The 16,688-nt window shown below is 32.9% G+C and overlaps 1 protein-coding gene across 1 annotated transcript; it reads left to right on the top strand.

Moving 5' to 3' along the window:
- Positions 1-2,404: 2,404 nt before the first annotated feature.
- Positions 2,405-16,031, top strand: LOC143240039 (uncharacterized). Its single transcript, XM_076481819.1, has 2 exons — positions 2,405-2,469; positions 15,015-16,031. The coding sequence occupies exon 2, from the start codon at positions 15,026-15,028 to the stop codon at positions 15,332-15,334; it is 309 nt and encodes a 102-aa protein (XP_076337934.1). The 5' UTR covers positions 2,405-2,469; positions 15,015-15,025; the 3' UTR covers positions 15,335-16,031.
- Positions 16,032-16,688: the final 657 nt, after the last annotated feature.

Here is a 16,688-nt window from a genome sequence, read left to right as displayed (position 1 = left end):
TAAATATTAAGATTTCAAACAGCTGGAAATTTTAATTTTAATTTAGAAGTTAATTAAAAGCTATTATATATCAAATTTATGATATTTGCCAACAAGATTGATACACACAGTTTTCATTCTTAACTCAAATATATACTCTTCAAAAAAAGGAACGCAAAAGGCAAAATATGAGACAAATTGTTAACAAGTTTATTCCGGGTAGTTCTGTATGACATGTGTGGAACTTTGCACATTCACTGCTAAACATCCAAAGTCTGCAAAGGCGAAGTCCACGCTCACTAGGTGAAGTTTAACGTCACTCAACGTCAATAACGAGTATGCTCCCGTGAGCATCAATAACTGCTTGGTATCTCCTGCCTATGAAAGCGATGAGATGACGAATCACATCCTGTGGAATGGCTGACCACTCAGCCTGCAAAGCTGCTGCAAGCTGAGGTAGAGTCTGCGGTTGAGGTTGTCGCCGTCACAGACGTCGGTCCAACTCGTCCCAAAGATGTTCGATAAGGTTTAAATCTGGTGATCTGGAAGGCCAGGTAAGAACGTTGATGTTGTGGTGTCTCAAGAAGATAGTGGTGAGTCGGGCTGTGTGGGGACGGGCGTTGTCATGTTGAAAAACGTCGTTGACGTTCACCATGATGGGTTGCACATGGGGCCTAAGAATCTCATCGACGGTTGCGTACGGTCTGATCGGAAATCCTACGCAGCCCTGGTATGGTTGAGGCAGTAGACGTCGCAGTGTGGTCCTATCCCGAAGGTGACGTAACCAGATGTTGCGATCTTGTGAGGGCGTGGTCACACGAGGTCTGCCAGATCGTGGACGGTCACGAGTTTATCCATGTTGTTGGTGACGATTCCACAGCCTTGTGATGGTGCTTGGGTGGACATTCACAGCTCTGGCAACATCTGATCGAGATTCGCCTGCTTCCAAGCGACCAATGGCGTTGTTGCGTTGTGCTTCAGTCGGTCTTGGCGTAACTGTATTGCGTGTCGGTGGCTTAACACTGAGCTATGGAAACCGAGAACCCGTCACTTTTATAGGGATTTTGCAGATGTTGCACTTGCAGAACATTCAGATCTCTCAAACAAATTTATTGGACACGCGTGCGTTTTGGCGAAAAATCCGATGTTTTCCTCCGTTTTCAAAGTGCACAACTTTATTGTCAGTTTAAAACGTGTAAACACGTGTAACACGTGTAACATCACATACTCTGAGCTTGTAACGTTATTACATATATTTCTCTTTAAAATAACAAAAATATCTCTTTTGCATTTCTTGTTTTGAAGAGTATATTTTAATGCACAAACAATTTGTAATAAATATTATACTGGTTTATATACAAGAGTTTTACAAACTTACAAACAATACTGAGTCTTCTATCTCGTCTAGAACTGAATAATTTTTCGAATGTCTAGGTTCATTACGAGCAAATTAATTCTGAGTCAATATTGTTACACTTGGCTGGCCTCTCACCGCTTATAAGCTGACTTTTTATCGACGAAGATATTTATTATCATCGTAGGAATATTAACGTTCGACGTTAATTCAAAGCTAACGGTTTGTAATGTTCGAAATGTATAAACGTTCCTGGTCAGATTCTGTACTTTTCCGATTAATAATCATTTACTACAATTATAGCTTCCAAGGCTTATAGTACACTGACTGTAACTAACCAATAATAATCTATCTGTCTCTCAGGTAGTCGGTTTTATGCTTTAAGGCAAGATTCTCGAATGTTTAACAATGATCGAAGATATGTTAGTTTTTTCGTACACATATTTTTTATCCTTACTCTCAAGAATCTTCTACAAATTTAGAGAACAAACGGGACTTGCGCAATACACATTCAACAATATACGCCTCAGGTATCAAACTGAAACAAATGTAGATTTTAAAATGAATGTATAATAGTGAATCCGTTACACAACTTATATGTATGCGATATTAATATGCGTTTTCATGCAACATGCTATTACTTCAATTAATTAATGACGTTATAGGCTCAATATGTACTGTAAGCACAAGAGCATAACAACAATTATTATTACATATTTGAAACGTGTGTTCATCACATAATTCTTTTTCTTAAACCGACAACTGCGTGAGTGCAGAATAATACATTATTTCGTTATCTGTATATTTATAATTGTATGTCTTGTGTCGTTTCTCTTGTAGAAAACAATGTTAATAAATGTTTAATTTAATAAAATAATTTAATAAAACAATGTTTAACAATGTTAAACAAACAAAGTAATATGGACGTAAAGCAAAAAGTATAAATTCAGAAACTTTCTTTACTATTGTTTATGTGTGTATGTATATCGCAGCGACATCGTGGAGTTTATTTAACTAAAGGAAAGAAAATACTCCGTTCGTACATTTAAAACAGACTCTTACTGCGAGAACGAGGAGGTGCCACAGCAGAGAACTGTATATTCTGGTTCCGCCTTCTTCAGGAACATGAATAAAAGGTATTTTTAAAAATATACGGTAAGTTGTTCGTGTAGGTGAGGGGGCGAATAACGATTTAATGAAGATTATTATAGAAGAGAGAGTTGAATTTCCTAATGAATACTTTGCGTGACCGATGCTTATGTAGAAATAGCTGCGCCAGCACTTCCCCAATTTTTTCAGCAACCAGATTAGAGGAGAGTGAAATAGTGAAGTAGTTTTGAGAAGTTGTATTAGATTGCTGACTATGTGCGGCGGATCACCAGAACGGTAAGATGTATAAAACAATACACACAGCTTACACATGAACCGCTAAAAATTATCATTTTAGACAAGAAGTACTGCAAAAGTAGAAAAAAAACAGCTGTTAGTAATGATCAAAGTGTCTATTGTCATTTCAATTTGGTGAGTCGTTATATACGATCTCCACTTAACATTTTTTTTTTTTTTTTGTTAAGATGGCAGAATTTTAATACAGAAATATTTTAAAGTGGGTAAAAAAGGAAAATTTATTCAAAGGAATACGGGTACTGGACTGCAGAGTCTAATGTAGGACTATTTTTCAATAAACCCTCCAATGGCCTAGCGGCATTTATGCGGATGTACACCGTTATCAGCCAGGTTTCTATACCCGTGGTGGGTACAGCACAAATAGCCCATTGTGTATGTTTGTGCATAACTCCAAACAAAAAATGTCTTCATTAAATCAAATTTTACTCGATTAAAAATTGAGCTTTTTTACTAAATAAATGTAATACAGATAGGTTTTAAGAACCGTAATACTTTAGGAAAATACAGCAACGTCCTTGTTAGTTGGATAATATAGGTATTATACTTTAAAGTTGCAAACTTTTATCAAGCGTAGCTTAAAAGTTTTCACAACAGCTAGTCAAGCCGTTTATACAATTAAAAGATGGGATATTCTATTAAATAAGCAGAATAGGAAAACAAAACCTATTTAAGAAAACAGTTTCAAACTCAAAAGAAATTACGAACTGACATATCTCGTCTATTTATAGTATTTACTGATTAAATTATTGGCGCCACATGACTGAAATGTAAAGTATTATGTACAGCGTTTTGCAGTATTTGTATATAAATAATATTTAACATTAAAACATATGTATATATCGGTATGGTCCAGAGTTACATACATTGCTTTTTTGAAGACTATTTACGAAAACTGCGAGTTTTGTATTAATTTTAACCACAAGATATAAACATTGGAAAGAACAAACAGAAACAACGATATTCTTCGTGTAGAACTTGGAAACGCCTACTCATCTGTGAACTTCCATGTTTTGCTGCTACGATATGTTGCTATGGTAACTGTAGTCTAACTACACAAGAATAAATGTATAACAAGCATAATTATATGTTAAAAATGTTATACAGTGTACTAGAAATACTGCTGTGACGCAACTTTAACAACATGATTGTATAGTGCACGTACACAAACACACATACATATGCACTGCTTCGGTTGAACGATTATATGTAGAAACACGTTTAACGATTAACTAGAATGAACATATTTTACCCTCTTTTTATCAAAGACGAAAGTTTGGTTCACCAAATAGAAGTATTTTTAAAGCAGCTTTAAACAAGTAATAGAAATAATACGTGTAATAAAAACATTGAAAGCTTTTTTTTCGCAGTGTCTGGAGTCTAATTGTACATACATACATCAAGTTACGTGTTGTTGAACAGAGCAGAGACTTGATAATAAATACGTGTCGAGATTTTATTTTCTTCGCAAGTAAAATTTCATTTAAACAATGGAGTCTTTTTCACCGGGTATAACCTAAGACGAAGATATTTGAATGTTTATATAGCCAACTCGTGCAAAGTTATAAAATTAAATCACTAAGCATCGTGTTTTGGTGGATCGTAGGATTTCAACAGAAATGACATGTCAAGATACATAATGAAGTTGACTTTGCATGTTTCGGAAGGCTGAATACGTGCGTCCATCAAGTCAACTTGTTAATATCTTTCGACATAATACTTGTATTGAAACCCTACGTTGCAACAAAGCACGTTGTGTGTTAATTTAATCTTATGTTAAGATAACAAAGATTAAGTTTATTTGTTTATACGAGTTTATTTTAAGTTGAAAAAATCTTGCTCTAAAAGAGAAAACGATGTTTAACTATCAGGCCATCCCTTAAATAATGTCCGATTTTAGGTTAAGAAAAGTAAAAAGGATTTCAAACGCTTTTAATGTTACTTAATCAATACTGTATGTTCCATTATTATAATTACTTCCTGCCAACGATTCACAAGCTTCTGAATGCCACTTCTATAAAATTCTTGGGGTTTGGAGGAAAAGAATGTAGAGAGGGTAGTTTTTGACATCTTCATTTATTCCAAGCTCTTTTCCATCGAGATAGTTCTGCAAACTTCGGAATAGATAATAGTCAGATGGGGCAAGGTCTGGAGAATAAGGAGGATATGGAGATTTTTCCCAGTCTAGCTCTTCAATCTTCGCAGTTGTGATCCTTGCTCTATGGGGCCGTGCATTATCCTGATGTAACACAACACCTTCAAGATTGATTAAAGCAGGCCTCTTTTCTTTGAATGCAACATTAAAGCACTTTAACTGTTCACAATAGAAGTATGATGTAATCGTTACATTGAGTGGCAGCAACGTAAAATGGATCACACCAATAATATCCCACCAAACGCTTAACAAGACGTTCCTAGGGTGAAGGTCCATTTTGGGGTGTGCTTTAGCCAATTTATCTGCACTGAGCCATTGTCTGCGGCGCTTAATATTTTTATAATATATTCATTTTTCGTCTCCAGTCAATAACCTGTCCAGAAAAGGTGAGTTACGTTCACGAGAGTGCAGAGAAGTGCAAATGTCCACTCTTGCGCTGAGATTGCCTTCTGCCAAATCATGGGGGATCCATTTTCCAAGTTTTGACACCTTTCCAAGCTGTTGCAGATGACGGTGCTCTGTTGATTTGGTTAAATTAAATTTCTGTGCTGATTCTTCAACTGTTACAGCACAATCTTCATCAAGTGCAGCAGCAGCAAGCCATCATTAAACTCAACAGGACGACCTGAGCGTGGCGCATCACTTAAGTTGTAGTCATCTGATCTGAACTTTAGAGACTACCTTCGACTCTTTCTTTCATAGAGAGACTCCGCGCCATAAACATCCTGAATGTTTCGCGTAACTTCTACTGCACTGTTGCCTTTTTTACAACTCATAAAGCATTATATGCCTAATGTGTTCCTCAGACACATCCATCTTCATAAGGGTTTATTTGATTAATTATCTGAAAAAGAGGAGTTACGCTAGTTTCTTTTATTTGTCTGAACATTTTTACACAGTCCTACTACACATTTTTTTTCATTAAAGCCTTCTACAAAGACAGATGTGATGATGCACTTTCTGTATTAAATTTTCGGACATTACTTATTGGATGACCTGATATTTACACAAAGAAAGAGAAAGATTAAAAGAGAATAAACTGGAATGGAAAGTTATAACATAATTCAACACATCTTTAGGCCAGGACTATACATATAAGTTGGAAGTTTAAAATTGAGAAGGTACATTAATATCTAATTTGAACAGACAGAAAAAAAATTCAGTGTTCATTCATTTTTGCTTTTGTGCGCAGTTTTATTTAAATAAATAACATGGGTTTGCAGGTTCATATTAATCATAAGTTATTACACTCTTTCAAAAGCACATAATTACTTCTAACTTCTTTGTAGAAATAACGTTATTTAAACTAGAAACAAATACTAACAACAAAATATTTCTTGCTGACATACTGTTGTCAATAGCAACATTGTATTTTTGTGCATGCGCAGTGTTGTATTATTAGAATCACTGCGATCCGTTACAAGTCAGTTATACCTAGCCTCATGCTTAATTACGAATAATGCAACAAATGAGTATTTTAAAACCATTAACACTGCAGAAAAACACAGAACAAAACGTGTCAAATGAATTACAACGTCCATATGTCATAACGTCTATTTTGAGCACCATACAATTCATACATTAACTGTACTTATTAAAATAAAATTCGCAAAAGTGCAGTATTTATAAACGCAACTACTAAAATTATACATTGTATTATGTTTAAAGGACATTAATTAATGCTTGGCTAGTGTTTTGTTTATTTATTTTTGATACCAAAATCTCTATAGTGTTTAAAATGAACGTCATTTTTTGTTTAATGAACACTGTATTTCATGTTCAAATGACCATTATTTTATGTTCAATCAACACTCGGTTTCATATTTAAAAGAAACTCTGCCACGTTTATAATCATTATATCATAATTTATTATAATACGTACAGTCAATAGTAAATAAGTAATGGACAGAAATAAAAAAGTGAAAATGTTGCGAAATGTCATTCTAGTTTTACAATGTTATTCTAGGTGAATTTTTTGTGATATATCCCATTCTTGAATAAAATCACAACACCGAAATATGATAATACGTTTGCTTAGCATCAGTACTACAAAACCTATTCCAACTGTAACGAATGTTAAGAGAAAAGCAAGTAACAATAGATACAACTCAACTGCTAACATAGCACATTGTATCATACTTAAATTTCGTGTTAAATATTACGTTGTATGATATTTAGGCGGCATGTTTATACAACACTGTGTGTCACTCATTCTTTAGTGTTATGTTGCTTCGTGTTTAAATGTCACGTTGTTAAAATAGCATACTGCATCATGTTTAAATGTTTACAGGGCACTCTCTTCCATCTTTAGGGATCGAAAATGTGTCATACTTAATACGTACTCGTGTTTGTAAAACTTTATAATTGTAATATGCATAATTAAGAGTAACTTAGCCGTTAGCGAGATGGACAAATAGCAGTAAAATATAGGAAAAAGTTACCTTTATTGCTTTCACTAGTTAAAACTACAGATGTATTTTGATGGCTTTGTAAGTAAGTTAGCATTATAGCCTGATATAAAAAAAATCTTTAGAATCTACGTCCAAACTTCAAAAATAAATAAGTCTTAAATTTAACATACCCAGTAAAATAAGTTAGCGAAACACTTTATACAAGTGTGATGTGATGTGACCTGACGTAATTTGTTTCATATTTAATTGACATTTTAGCATGTTTGTTTTAATGAAAAAAACAAGAAATGAGTGGAAATTCAAGGATATGTGGGTGAAATAATAAATGCAAATGGATTTTAATAAAAAACAAAGCAGTTTTCCTTTCAACTCGGTAATCTGAAGTGTTTACACGTTTAAAAGGAAAGATTAATGACGGAAGAAAAATATTCCATTATTTTTTCTTCGTACGAGCTGTGAAATATTTATGAGACTGATATTTCTTTCTTAAAACCTAAAACTAGTGGAGGTTGGTTCCGTTTAATATTTGGGTACTTCTTAATGTAAGGAAGTATAAGAAGTTAGAATAAAAATGTTTTGTTAGGTTATACACATATCATCTTAGTTACGATGGGTATAAATAATATTATTCATCTTAACATTACAATATTGTGTGTTATTGAAATATCTACAACATTGCAGTGTTTAATTTCTTAAAGTGTATAATATATATTTATATAGAAATTAATGAGTTGTTTGTTGTAAATTGTAGTCATAGATTGATATAAGATCTTTACATTTATATGCTTATGATAAATTTGCACACCTGCTAAAAATTGCGTAAAGAGGTAAAGAGTTATTTGAAAATTAAAAGATAAAAGTAAGTTGGAAAATGGAGAATATGTAAGTTAAATTATGTTAAAAAGCCGTAAATAAGATGTAGGGTAACATTGGAAAGATCATGGTTAACGGATAGATATCACAAAAAGTCGCTTCTTTGTATAGTGTACCGCTTTATGATATGCTGTGATTTAAAGATAGATTTTTTTATATATCCACAATGTGTAGTAGAATATTGTTACATATAATGAATTAAACATTATCAAGATTTTATCTCACGACAAATCAGGAAGAGAAAGTTTAATATCACAGGAACACGTCATTTAGGTATTATCCAAGAATGTTCATACGAAGTTACATGTTTATCCATTTTATGCTAAAACTTCTTAAAGAGAAAATACATGTATAATACTGCTGGCATGGCTTAGAATATGTTATAATAACTTTTACTATTTTCTTCTGGTTTAAAGCCCAATCAATTTTTTATGACTATCATGCTACCATTAAGGTAATGTTGCTTAAGGGTTTATAATGCTTAAATTCGGAGGTTGATCCCTGCAGTAGGACAAAACATATATAGATTGTTGTGCAGCTTTTTATTTAACAGCAATAAAAAAACAAATGCTTTCCTATATTTTTGGCAGTGTAAACACATTATTTATCAGTTAATGTGTACTTTTAACCGCAATGTATTTAGGGCAACAGTTAATATATATATATATATATATATTTAATCGTTTGAGCTTTATACTAATGAGAGACACTTTGATTGTCTGAACAATGAACTGCGAACCTTAAAAACTCTTATAAAAGCTCGTGTGCTTATGTCATGTAGTTTATCTAGACAACGGACTAAAAGCCCCAGAATAAGTTTGGGTAAGCTTATTTGCGCATGGTTTTCCATTCACACCAGAACGTGTTCTGGCGTATGTTACTCAGTGTGGTTTATTCGCTAAACAATATATGTCACACAACTATTCAAGAACAGTTGGTATAGGATAATATGAATTAGTCAGTTGAACATATTTAATTTTTCTGAATTTTTTTATTATAATCAACTAACAAAGTGGTCAAGAAATAAAGAAAAGACAAATATAAATTTACACATGCATGCAGTAAAAGACTGAGTTCTCAAAATCTAGGATACCGACTTCTGAGTTAGTGAATAATATTTTGATGTCTTTGGCTAGAAAGAGCATGCGTTATACATATCTACGTCATGCATGAACATATAGTGATCTTATAACTATATATATCTACATTAGGCATAGAAACATATAACATATATAAATGTTTAAATAAACCAAATTTTATTTCACTTCTCTATCGAATTAGAAGAACATATTATCCTTCTAACAGTGTAAGTGACACAGTAATGTGTAAATGGCACATTAATTAAGGTAAACTTTTTATAATAGCATTTGGCTGTTCCAAAGCTGTATCAGCAGTTGTTTCACACTTGTTGAAACAAACCAAAAAACAGCTTCCTACCATTAAGATAAATTCTGTGATGTCAGCAATCTTAATAAGAATTGGAATTCAAGTCCGGACAAGTCTTTCGTTTAGCTACCATTTCCTGCTTTGTAGACATAGAGATCAAAAAGCTGTTCTGATTTCCTGCCTGGCTCCTTCCCTGGAACACCTGACCAGATTAGTGTATGATGATGCTGCGCTGAGGTGATCACGAGCTTTGAGCAAATGCTGGAAGCAATGCGTGCCAGAAACGCGCGCCCACTATTTCCTAACCACAGATGACGTTCTGAATAATCTGAAAGTTGCTGTTCCTATGACTGCTATGCACCCTCTAACAAACAGACTATAACCATGAGGAAAAAAGCCTGCATAATTTAAAAAACGCTATGTTCTATATCTGATCTTAAGAAAGCTTTAAAATCTGGATATGTATTATATACTTTCTGGAGAAAGATCTAAAAAAATAAACTAAGCTTTTAGAAAATACATAAATTAATAAAATGCTTGCCTCTAAATAAATTAAAAACCCATAAAAACAAACTTATTTCGAAAACTCTACTATTTTATCGTTTTAGTTTTTCTTAAAACATAACCAAAACAAATGAAATAAAGACAATAATATCAGATTAATGTTTCTAACTTTAAAAACTTGCTTATATGTTTTTGCTATGTATCAGAAGATCAAAACAAATTTCCAATTTCAAGTATTCTTAGAATAGTGGGATGAAAATATCGCGCAAGCCATACTCAATAACATAGAATTCTACTCTTCCGCACCAAAACAGAGATTACACATAAACATAGCAATGTAATTAGCAATGCAAAATCATACATCCAATAATGTCTTATTGTCTTCCTTGCTTTAGTGATTGCGTCTGAGGGCGGTGCTTCAACAGTTCGAAACGGTTAACGAAAATAAAATAACGAGTTTTAATTACTGTAATACTGTGAGTTTCGAGCACTGCTTTCCATTTTTTGCACTTTGGCATTTCTCTTTCACTTCTTTTTTACTGCTGTCTCTCTCTACCGTCAGACTTACCAACTTTGTTTTTGTTTTATTTTCATGTATAAATTAGTGTCTGTTATTTTTATTTTGTGCTATGTTTTGTTTCGTTTTATGATTTTATTCTTGTTTATTTGTGTAACAGATTTGTTGTTTACGTTAAACAATTAAAAATAAACAAAGAAAAACCATTCATACTTTTATGTGTGTATCACTAAAATAATTACTAAATTCAAATTATTTTGCAGAATAAGTGGCAAAAGTATAGATAACTATAGTAATAGCACTTCAGCACTTTCGAGGGTATCCATCTTAGTGTCCTAGAGCAGTTAAAAGTATCCCACTTTGTATCCTAAAGTCGTTGAAAATATCTCATTTAGTGTCCCAAAACTGTTGAAACTATCCCACTTATTGCCCAATAACCGTCGAATTATCTTATTTAGGTGCTCCAGAGCCGTTGATAGTATCTGATTTAATGTGCTATAAGAGAATTCCATTTATTGCTCCAGAGCAGTTGAATATGTCCCACTTAGTGCCTCAGAACTGTTGAGAGAATCCCGCTCTTTCACATTGATCAAATGGAAGAAAAACAAAACTGGTTAGCGTACAAAATGAATTTAGTCAGTAAACTATGATATGTAATGTTTAAATCCACAACATCCAGAGTTCTCTAATCACTCGCTGAATGCATTTATTTGTTGATATAATAGTAATACATTGCATATTGTATTGACTGTAAGCTTTATAATAGAAAGATTTAAGTATCAGAATTCTAGGATCGTGCAGTATATAAAGTGAACAGGATATGTATACAACATATCACTAGTAGTATAACGCATTACTGCTGCCCAGCAAAAACACTCTTGAAGTCCATCGCGTACTTTTCAATCCTAGAGAGTACCATTGAATTCTAATACATAGAACCGAGTACCAGCGAGTACTATTCAATTCCAACACATACACTTGAATCCCAACAGCTGTCAACTGTTTTATAGTTCTTTTGTCCAATACTTACAGATGTTCGTATTTGTCCTCCCAACATGCTATTTTATTGTAAGAAATAGGTTAATATTCAACTTTGAAAGATTAATACATATATATATTTAACTGTAGGTTCATCTGTAGTACACAGTATTTTTATCATAAATGTTTTGAAGTTATCTTAAAGAAAGTGTAAACATTCCCAGTAAAACCCCAAATGACAAGTTAAAATGGTTTCATAAGAAAACAACCAAACTTGGAAATGTAATGCATTGAAGAATTCTGTGCAGTAATACATTTCACGTTTTATTTGAGTACACTGACGTTTGCTTTTATCCTTTTTTACACATTTATATTTTTTTAGTGGTTAAAATGATGTTATAAAAGCATTAAATTAATAAAGGAACCTATCTACACGTGTTTTTAAGAAAAGCGTTGGTTAAAAAACCAATAGAAAACCAGATTTAAAAACAACAAAAACTTCTATCCAGACAGCTTTTGAAAGGTGAAAGTTTCACATTGAGTTTAATTTTAGGACATTCTCGAGTTATAGGGTTTTTATTAACTATCTATATCTACTATAAACACACGAAATACACGCTATGATTTTAAAGAAAGCATTTTTTATGTGTAAACTGATTGGATTTAACGTAAAGCTGCACATTGGGCTATGTGTACTACATGTCGTAGAGATCGAACCTTAAGTTCTGGTGTAACACCCATGGAAAATTACCGTTGTTCTACTAAATGGTCATATTTTTAGACTGCCACACCTAATTTGATTTCAGTACAAATAATAAAGTATTATTATAATTTTGCGACGTTAACCCTTCTCCTAATAGGATTAAAAAATCAGACAAGGTAGGATTTAAACTCGTGCTCCTGCTTATTGTACACCAAACTGATCTAAGTGAGCTAACTGGTCCGTCGAATATTACAAATCTTTAAATACGACAGTCATTACGTTTACCCGATAACTTATTTGTTTGAAGCATCTGGCTTCTATAAGTCATTAATATAATCCTGCTTGACCTGAATTGTGAGTTCTCTAAAAATATTTTCAACTAATTTAATGTTATTTTACTAGAAATACTAATTAATTATTTTTCAAAAGACTCGTTGAATCAGAAGAACGTTAATCTCTTTTATGGAAACGTAAATTTGAGAATCAAAGAGATTTCACAAAATGTCACGAAGCTAAAACGTTTCTCTTAGATTTTGTCAAAGTTGTTCATTGTATTGGTAACTAAAGTTTTGTTAGCAAAATGTAAATCATTATGATTCGAAAAAGCAAAACCAACGAAAATATATTATATCTTTTTATTCATAAAAACGTCTTTTTGAAGCAAACATCCAAATGATTCAGCAATTTTTAAACATCCAAATACAACAAGTGTCAAATTTTAAGGTAATATCATTTTATTCTTAATTAGATCTTATTATATTTGTGCTACAAAATCATTACATATGAGCTGAACTAAAGACATTCTGAACCTCTACAGTTTTCTATCCATATAAAATAAATACTAATTTTTCAAACAATAATATGGCTTTCTTATTATTCATAATTTTCTTACAAATGTTTATGGACAAATTTGTTTGTTTGATCTACGTCACTTACGTATTGATAAAACAAGGTTAACAAATACTCTAACGGCATACAAATGTAACCGCTTATTGGTATAAAATTTTATGATTAATGAACTTTATATGATATGTTAACTGAAAACAAAATTCAGTTTGTTTATTTGCTTTTCCAGCTGAGCTCAGCTACTTCCATTGAATTTAACTCCTTGTAGAGTTTTCTGCTCTGAAGAATAAGTAGAAACTTCATCATATATGTTTTCTTATAGCAAAGCCATATGGGGCTATCTGCTGATCCCACTTCATCACATACATATATGGTTTGTTTTGTTTCGAATTTCGTGCATAGCTAGAGGAGTGCTATCTGCGCTAGCCGTCCCTAATTTAGCAGTGTAAGACTGGAAGGAAGGCATCTACTCATCACCACACACAACCACCTTCTGGGCTACTTTTTTACCTCCAATTAGTGGTATTGATCGTCACGTTATAACGCCGTCACGCCTGAAAGGGCGAGCATGTATTGTGTGGTGGGGATTCGACCCTGCTTCCCTCAGATTACAAGTCGAGTGTCTTCACCACCTGGCCATGCCGGACCTATACGTGTATGTGTTTAAATACTTGTACAAATAAACTTCTGTCAGCGAACAATAAATCAGAATAGCTCTTCTGTCTGTGTGTAAAATTATAAGTGAAATTCGTTAGGTTGAACGAATCAGCTTTCAAAAATCACATTTGATGAAGAGAATAATATTTTTATGTTATGACAAATGAAAAGAGAATCAAAGCAGTTAAAAGGTATACTTAATATTAAATTATAATTCTGAATTGAAGAATTGCTTTTAACTTAAAATACATTATATTTATTTAAAAGATAAAGGTAGCAAATAAAGAAAAAATGACTAAATTTGATAAAGTTGTAAAAAAAATATTCTTATTTAAGCTTTGCTGGAACACCAACTGAGTTAACCTAGCTGCCTTCACGGAGAACCTTACATCATGTCTTTTAAAATACAGCCCGCAAGCCTCCCTGGCTTCATTTTTTAACCACTCTTTTTTACACTTTCTTAAAGGTTAATGAATAAGAGTTAGTTACAGATGTAAGAGCTCCTAACAATTATTGGTAAGGGTCAGATCAGGTTGCAAACAAATGTGTATTCTTGAAACATGGTCACGTATAACGTATCATATATAACACAAAATGTACTTAATAAATTATTCTGATTATCTGTAAGATTACACTATATAACAAAATTTTTACTTTTTCTTCTTCCTGGGCAGAAAGTGTTATTTCCCAATTGCTTCTGCCTAAAGTAAATGGAAAATACCTATTTTCCTTCAAACTTTGCTTTTGTGACCTGGGTAATGAAATTTTCAAACTTACCCATTTTCCAGAACATTCCAAGTAGATTCAGTGCTGAGTAGCTGATAGATTATTTTCTCGAACTTACAAGAATTTTCAAGAACTTTCTAGAATGTTGTAGAACTTACGAGAATTTTCAAGAAGGTTTTAGAATTTTCTAAAACTTTTCATAGTAGTATATATACAGGAGCTCACCACTCATCACTTCAATTTAGTTCTAGTGAATATATAGACACCTATATGATTTTATCAAAGATGGCATCAAGAAGCTGAAAGCATTTTTCAGACGCTTTCTGCTCTGTATGTGGCCAATTTATCAAGACAAATTTTAGATCTTTTAAAATTTAAATATCTTTAAATTTATTTTTTAATTTCCAATCGTATAGAAAAAATATGACATATAAAGTATTGTGCATGAACCTCTTACACATTAGTTGTGGGTGAAATAAATTTATTCTTCATAATAACAATTTTATTTTGCTCTTTTGTAGCATGGTACAGAATGGAAAAGACAGCCATGAAGTTCGCTCTTCCAAGAATGTGGCGTGAACCCACTAACCACTCAAGCAGTTGCTACTTCTGCATGGGGGACCCTTCCAAACGTCAGGCTGACAAGAATGCATTTGCTATCATGTATCCTGACCTTCCATCATCCAACGTTTCTGTGTCACACTGCTCTGAGCTACCTGTACCAACTCCGCCAGAGAGAAAGCAGCCATCCTCAAAAAAGAGCAGCAAATCAGAAGAGGAGGTAGACGTTGAAAATTCAGATTACAATTTCAAATGTGCAGTTGGTGAGAGAAACCCATAGTACCCTAACCAAAGAGATCTCAATGACTTGGTCTAACAAAGTCGAATGCCAAGCTTTTGACATCTAGGCTCAAGGAGTAGGATTTGTAAGATAAAAGTGTGCAAGTCGCAAGTCAGAGGAAGCTTCACCGACATTTTTCAAGTTTCTTCACTCGTCAAGATGGGCTCTGCTTCTGCCACAATGTATCCGGTCTGTGAGAGGCAATTAAAATTGCCCGTAACCCGAACGAGTGGCACTTTTTCATTGATAGCTTATCCAGAAGCATCAAAGCTGTACTGCTCCATAACGGGTATAAGTATCCGTCTCTTCCCCTGTCTTATTTGATGAACCTCAAAGAGCAAAGCGAGCGCTTCCACGAAGATATACTGGACCTTGAACTCCGCTACCAAGGAGCGTATAACGAAAACCTGATGGGAACCTATATTTGGAGGCTGATACGTAAAAGTGATTTACATTACAGTCACAAATCTCGAAAAACTACTCATTTCTAAACACTTTTGTTCATTTTTGTATAACTTTGATATAAATATATGTAAATCTTGATTCATATGCTGTTTTAGTCAGACCTTGTGTAAATGAAAATGTGCAAATTTGCCCATTTTTACATAGAAAATAGGTTAATTTCTAAATTTCATTATCCAGGTTACAAAAGCAAAGTTTGAAGGGAATAAGTGCCATTTTCTTTACTTTTACAACATAAGCAATTAAAAAATAACACATACTATCCAGGAACAAAATTTGTGTTACATAGTGTGATATGTTCACGAATTTTAAGCATATTTAGTACTGAAATAAATTTCTCTTTTCTTTTAAATTAAGATCTTATTCTAACTATAATTTTAGTGTATTGAATAAACTTTAACTAATTTTATACTCGCCTTTGAAGTCACTAACTGGTTGTAGAAGTTAATAAAGGATAGAAAAATAAAATAATCTAACATTTAATTTTTTGCATATAGTGCTGTCTGAATTTACTATTTTCTGCGTTTTTTATGATGACACATTTTATTTGATAGTGAAGACCCATCTATTTATTAAATGTATTACAACCAATCCATGTCATTCAAATTTGATCTCTAGATCTGGGAATCACTTGCTTCAAAAGTGACATCGACCGTCTTGAGGCTTAATGAATTATTTTCTCTTAGTAACAATGGGATTTAAAGTCAAATCAAAATTTCCTTTGTAGTTTAATGGATTATGAGGTAACACATGTATCAGATGGTTTGAAATTTCTGTGTTTATCCCTGCAAAGGATTGCACTGATGGTAAAACTATTGCTGTAAATATTGTGTATCATCACACAAAAAGTTCTCTCTGATTCCTAACGCTTGACGTCTTCATCAAAACTTTT

Source organism: Tachypleus tridentatus, chromosome 13, assembly GCF_004210375.1.
Source record: "Tachypleus tridentatus isolate NWPU-2018 chromosome 13, ASM421037v1, whole genome shotgun sequence".
NCBI lineage: Eukaryota > Metazoa > Arthropoda > Merostomata > Xiphosura > Limulidae > Tachypleus > Tachypleus tridentatus.
Note: the sequence above shows the minus strand (reverse complement) of the source record. Positions and strands in the feature narration are given on the sequence as shown.

Excerpts from the sequence above, each read along its gene's own strand:
- LOC143240039 (XM_076481819.1), top strand. The coding sequence starts at position 15,026 with ATGGAAAAGACAGCCATGAAGTTCGCTCTTCCAAGAATGTGGCGTGAA.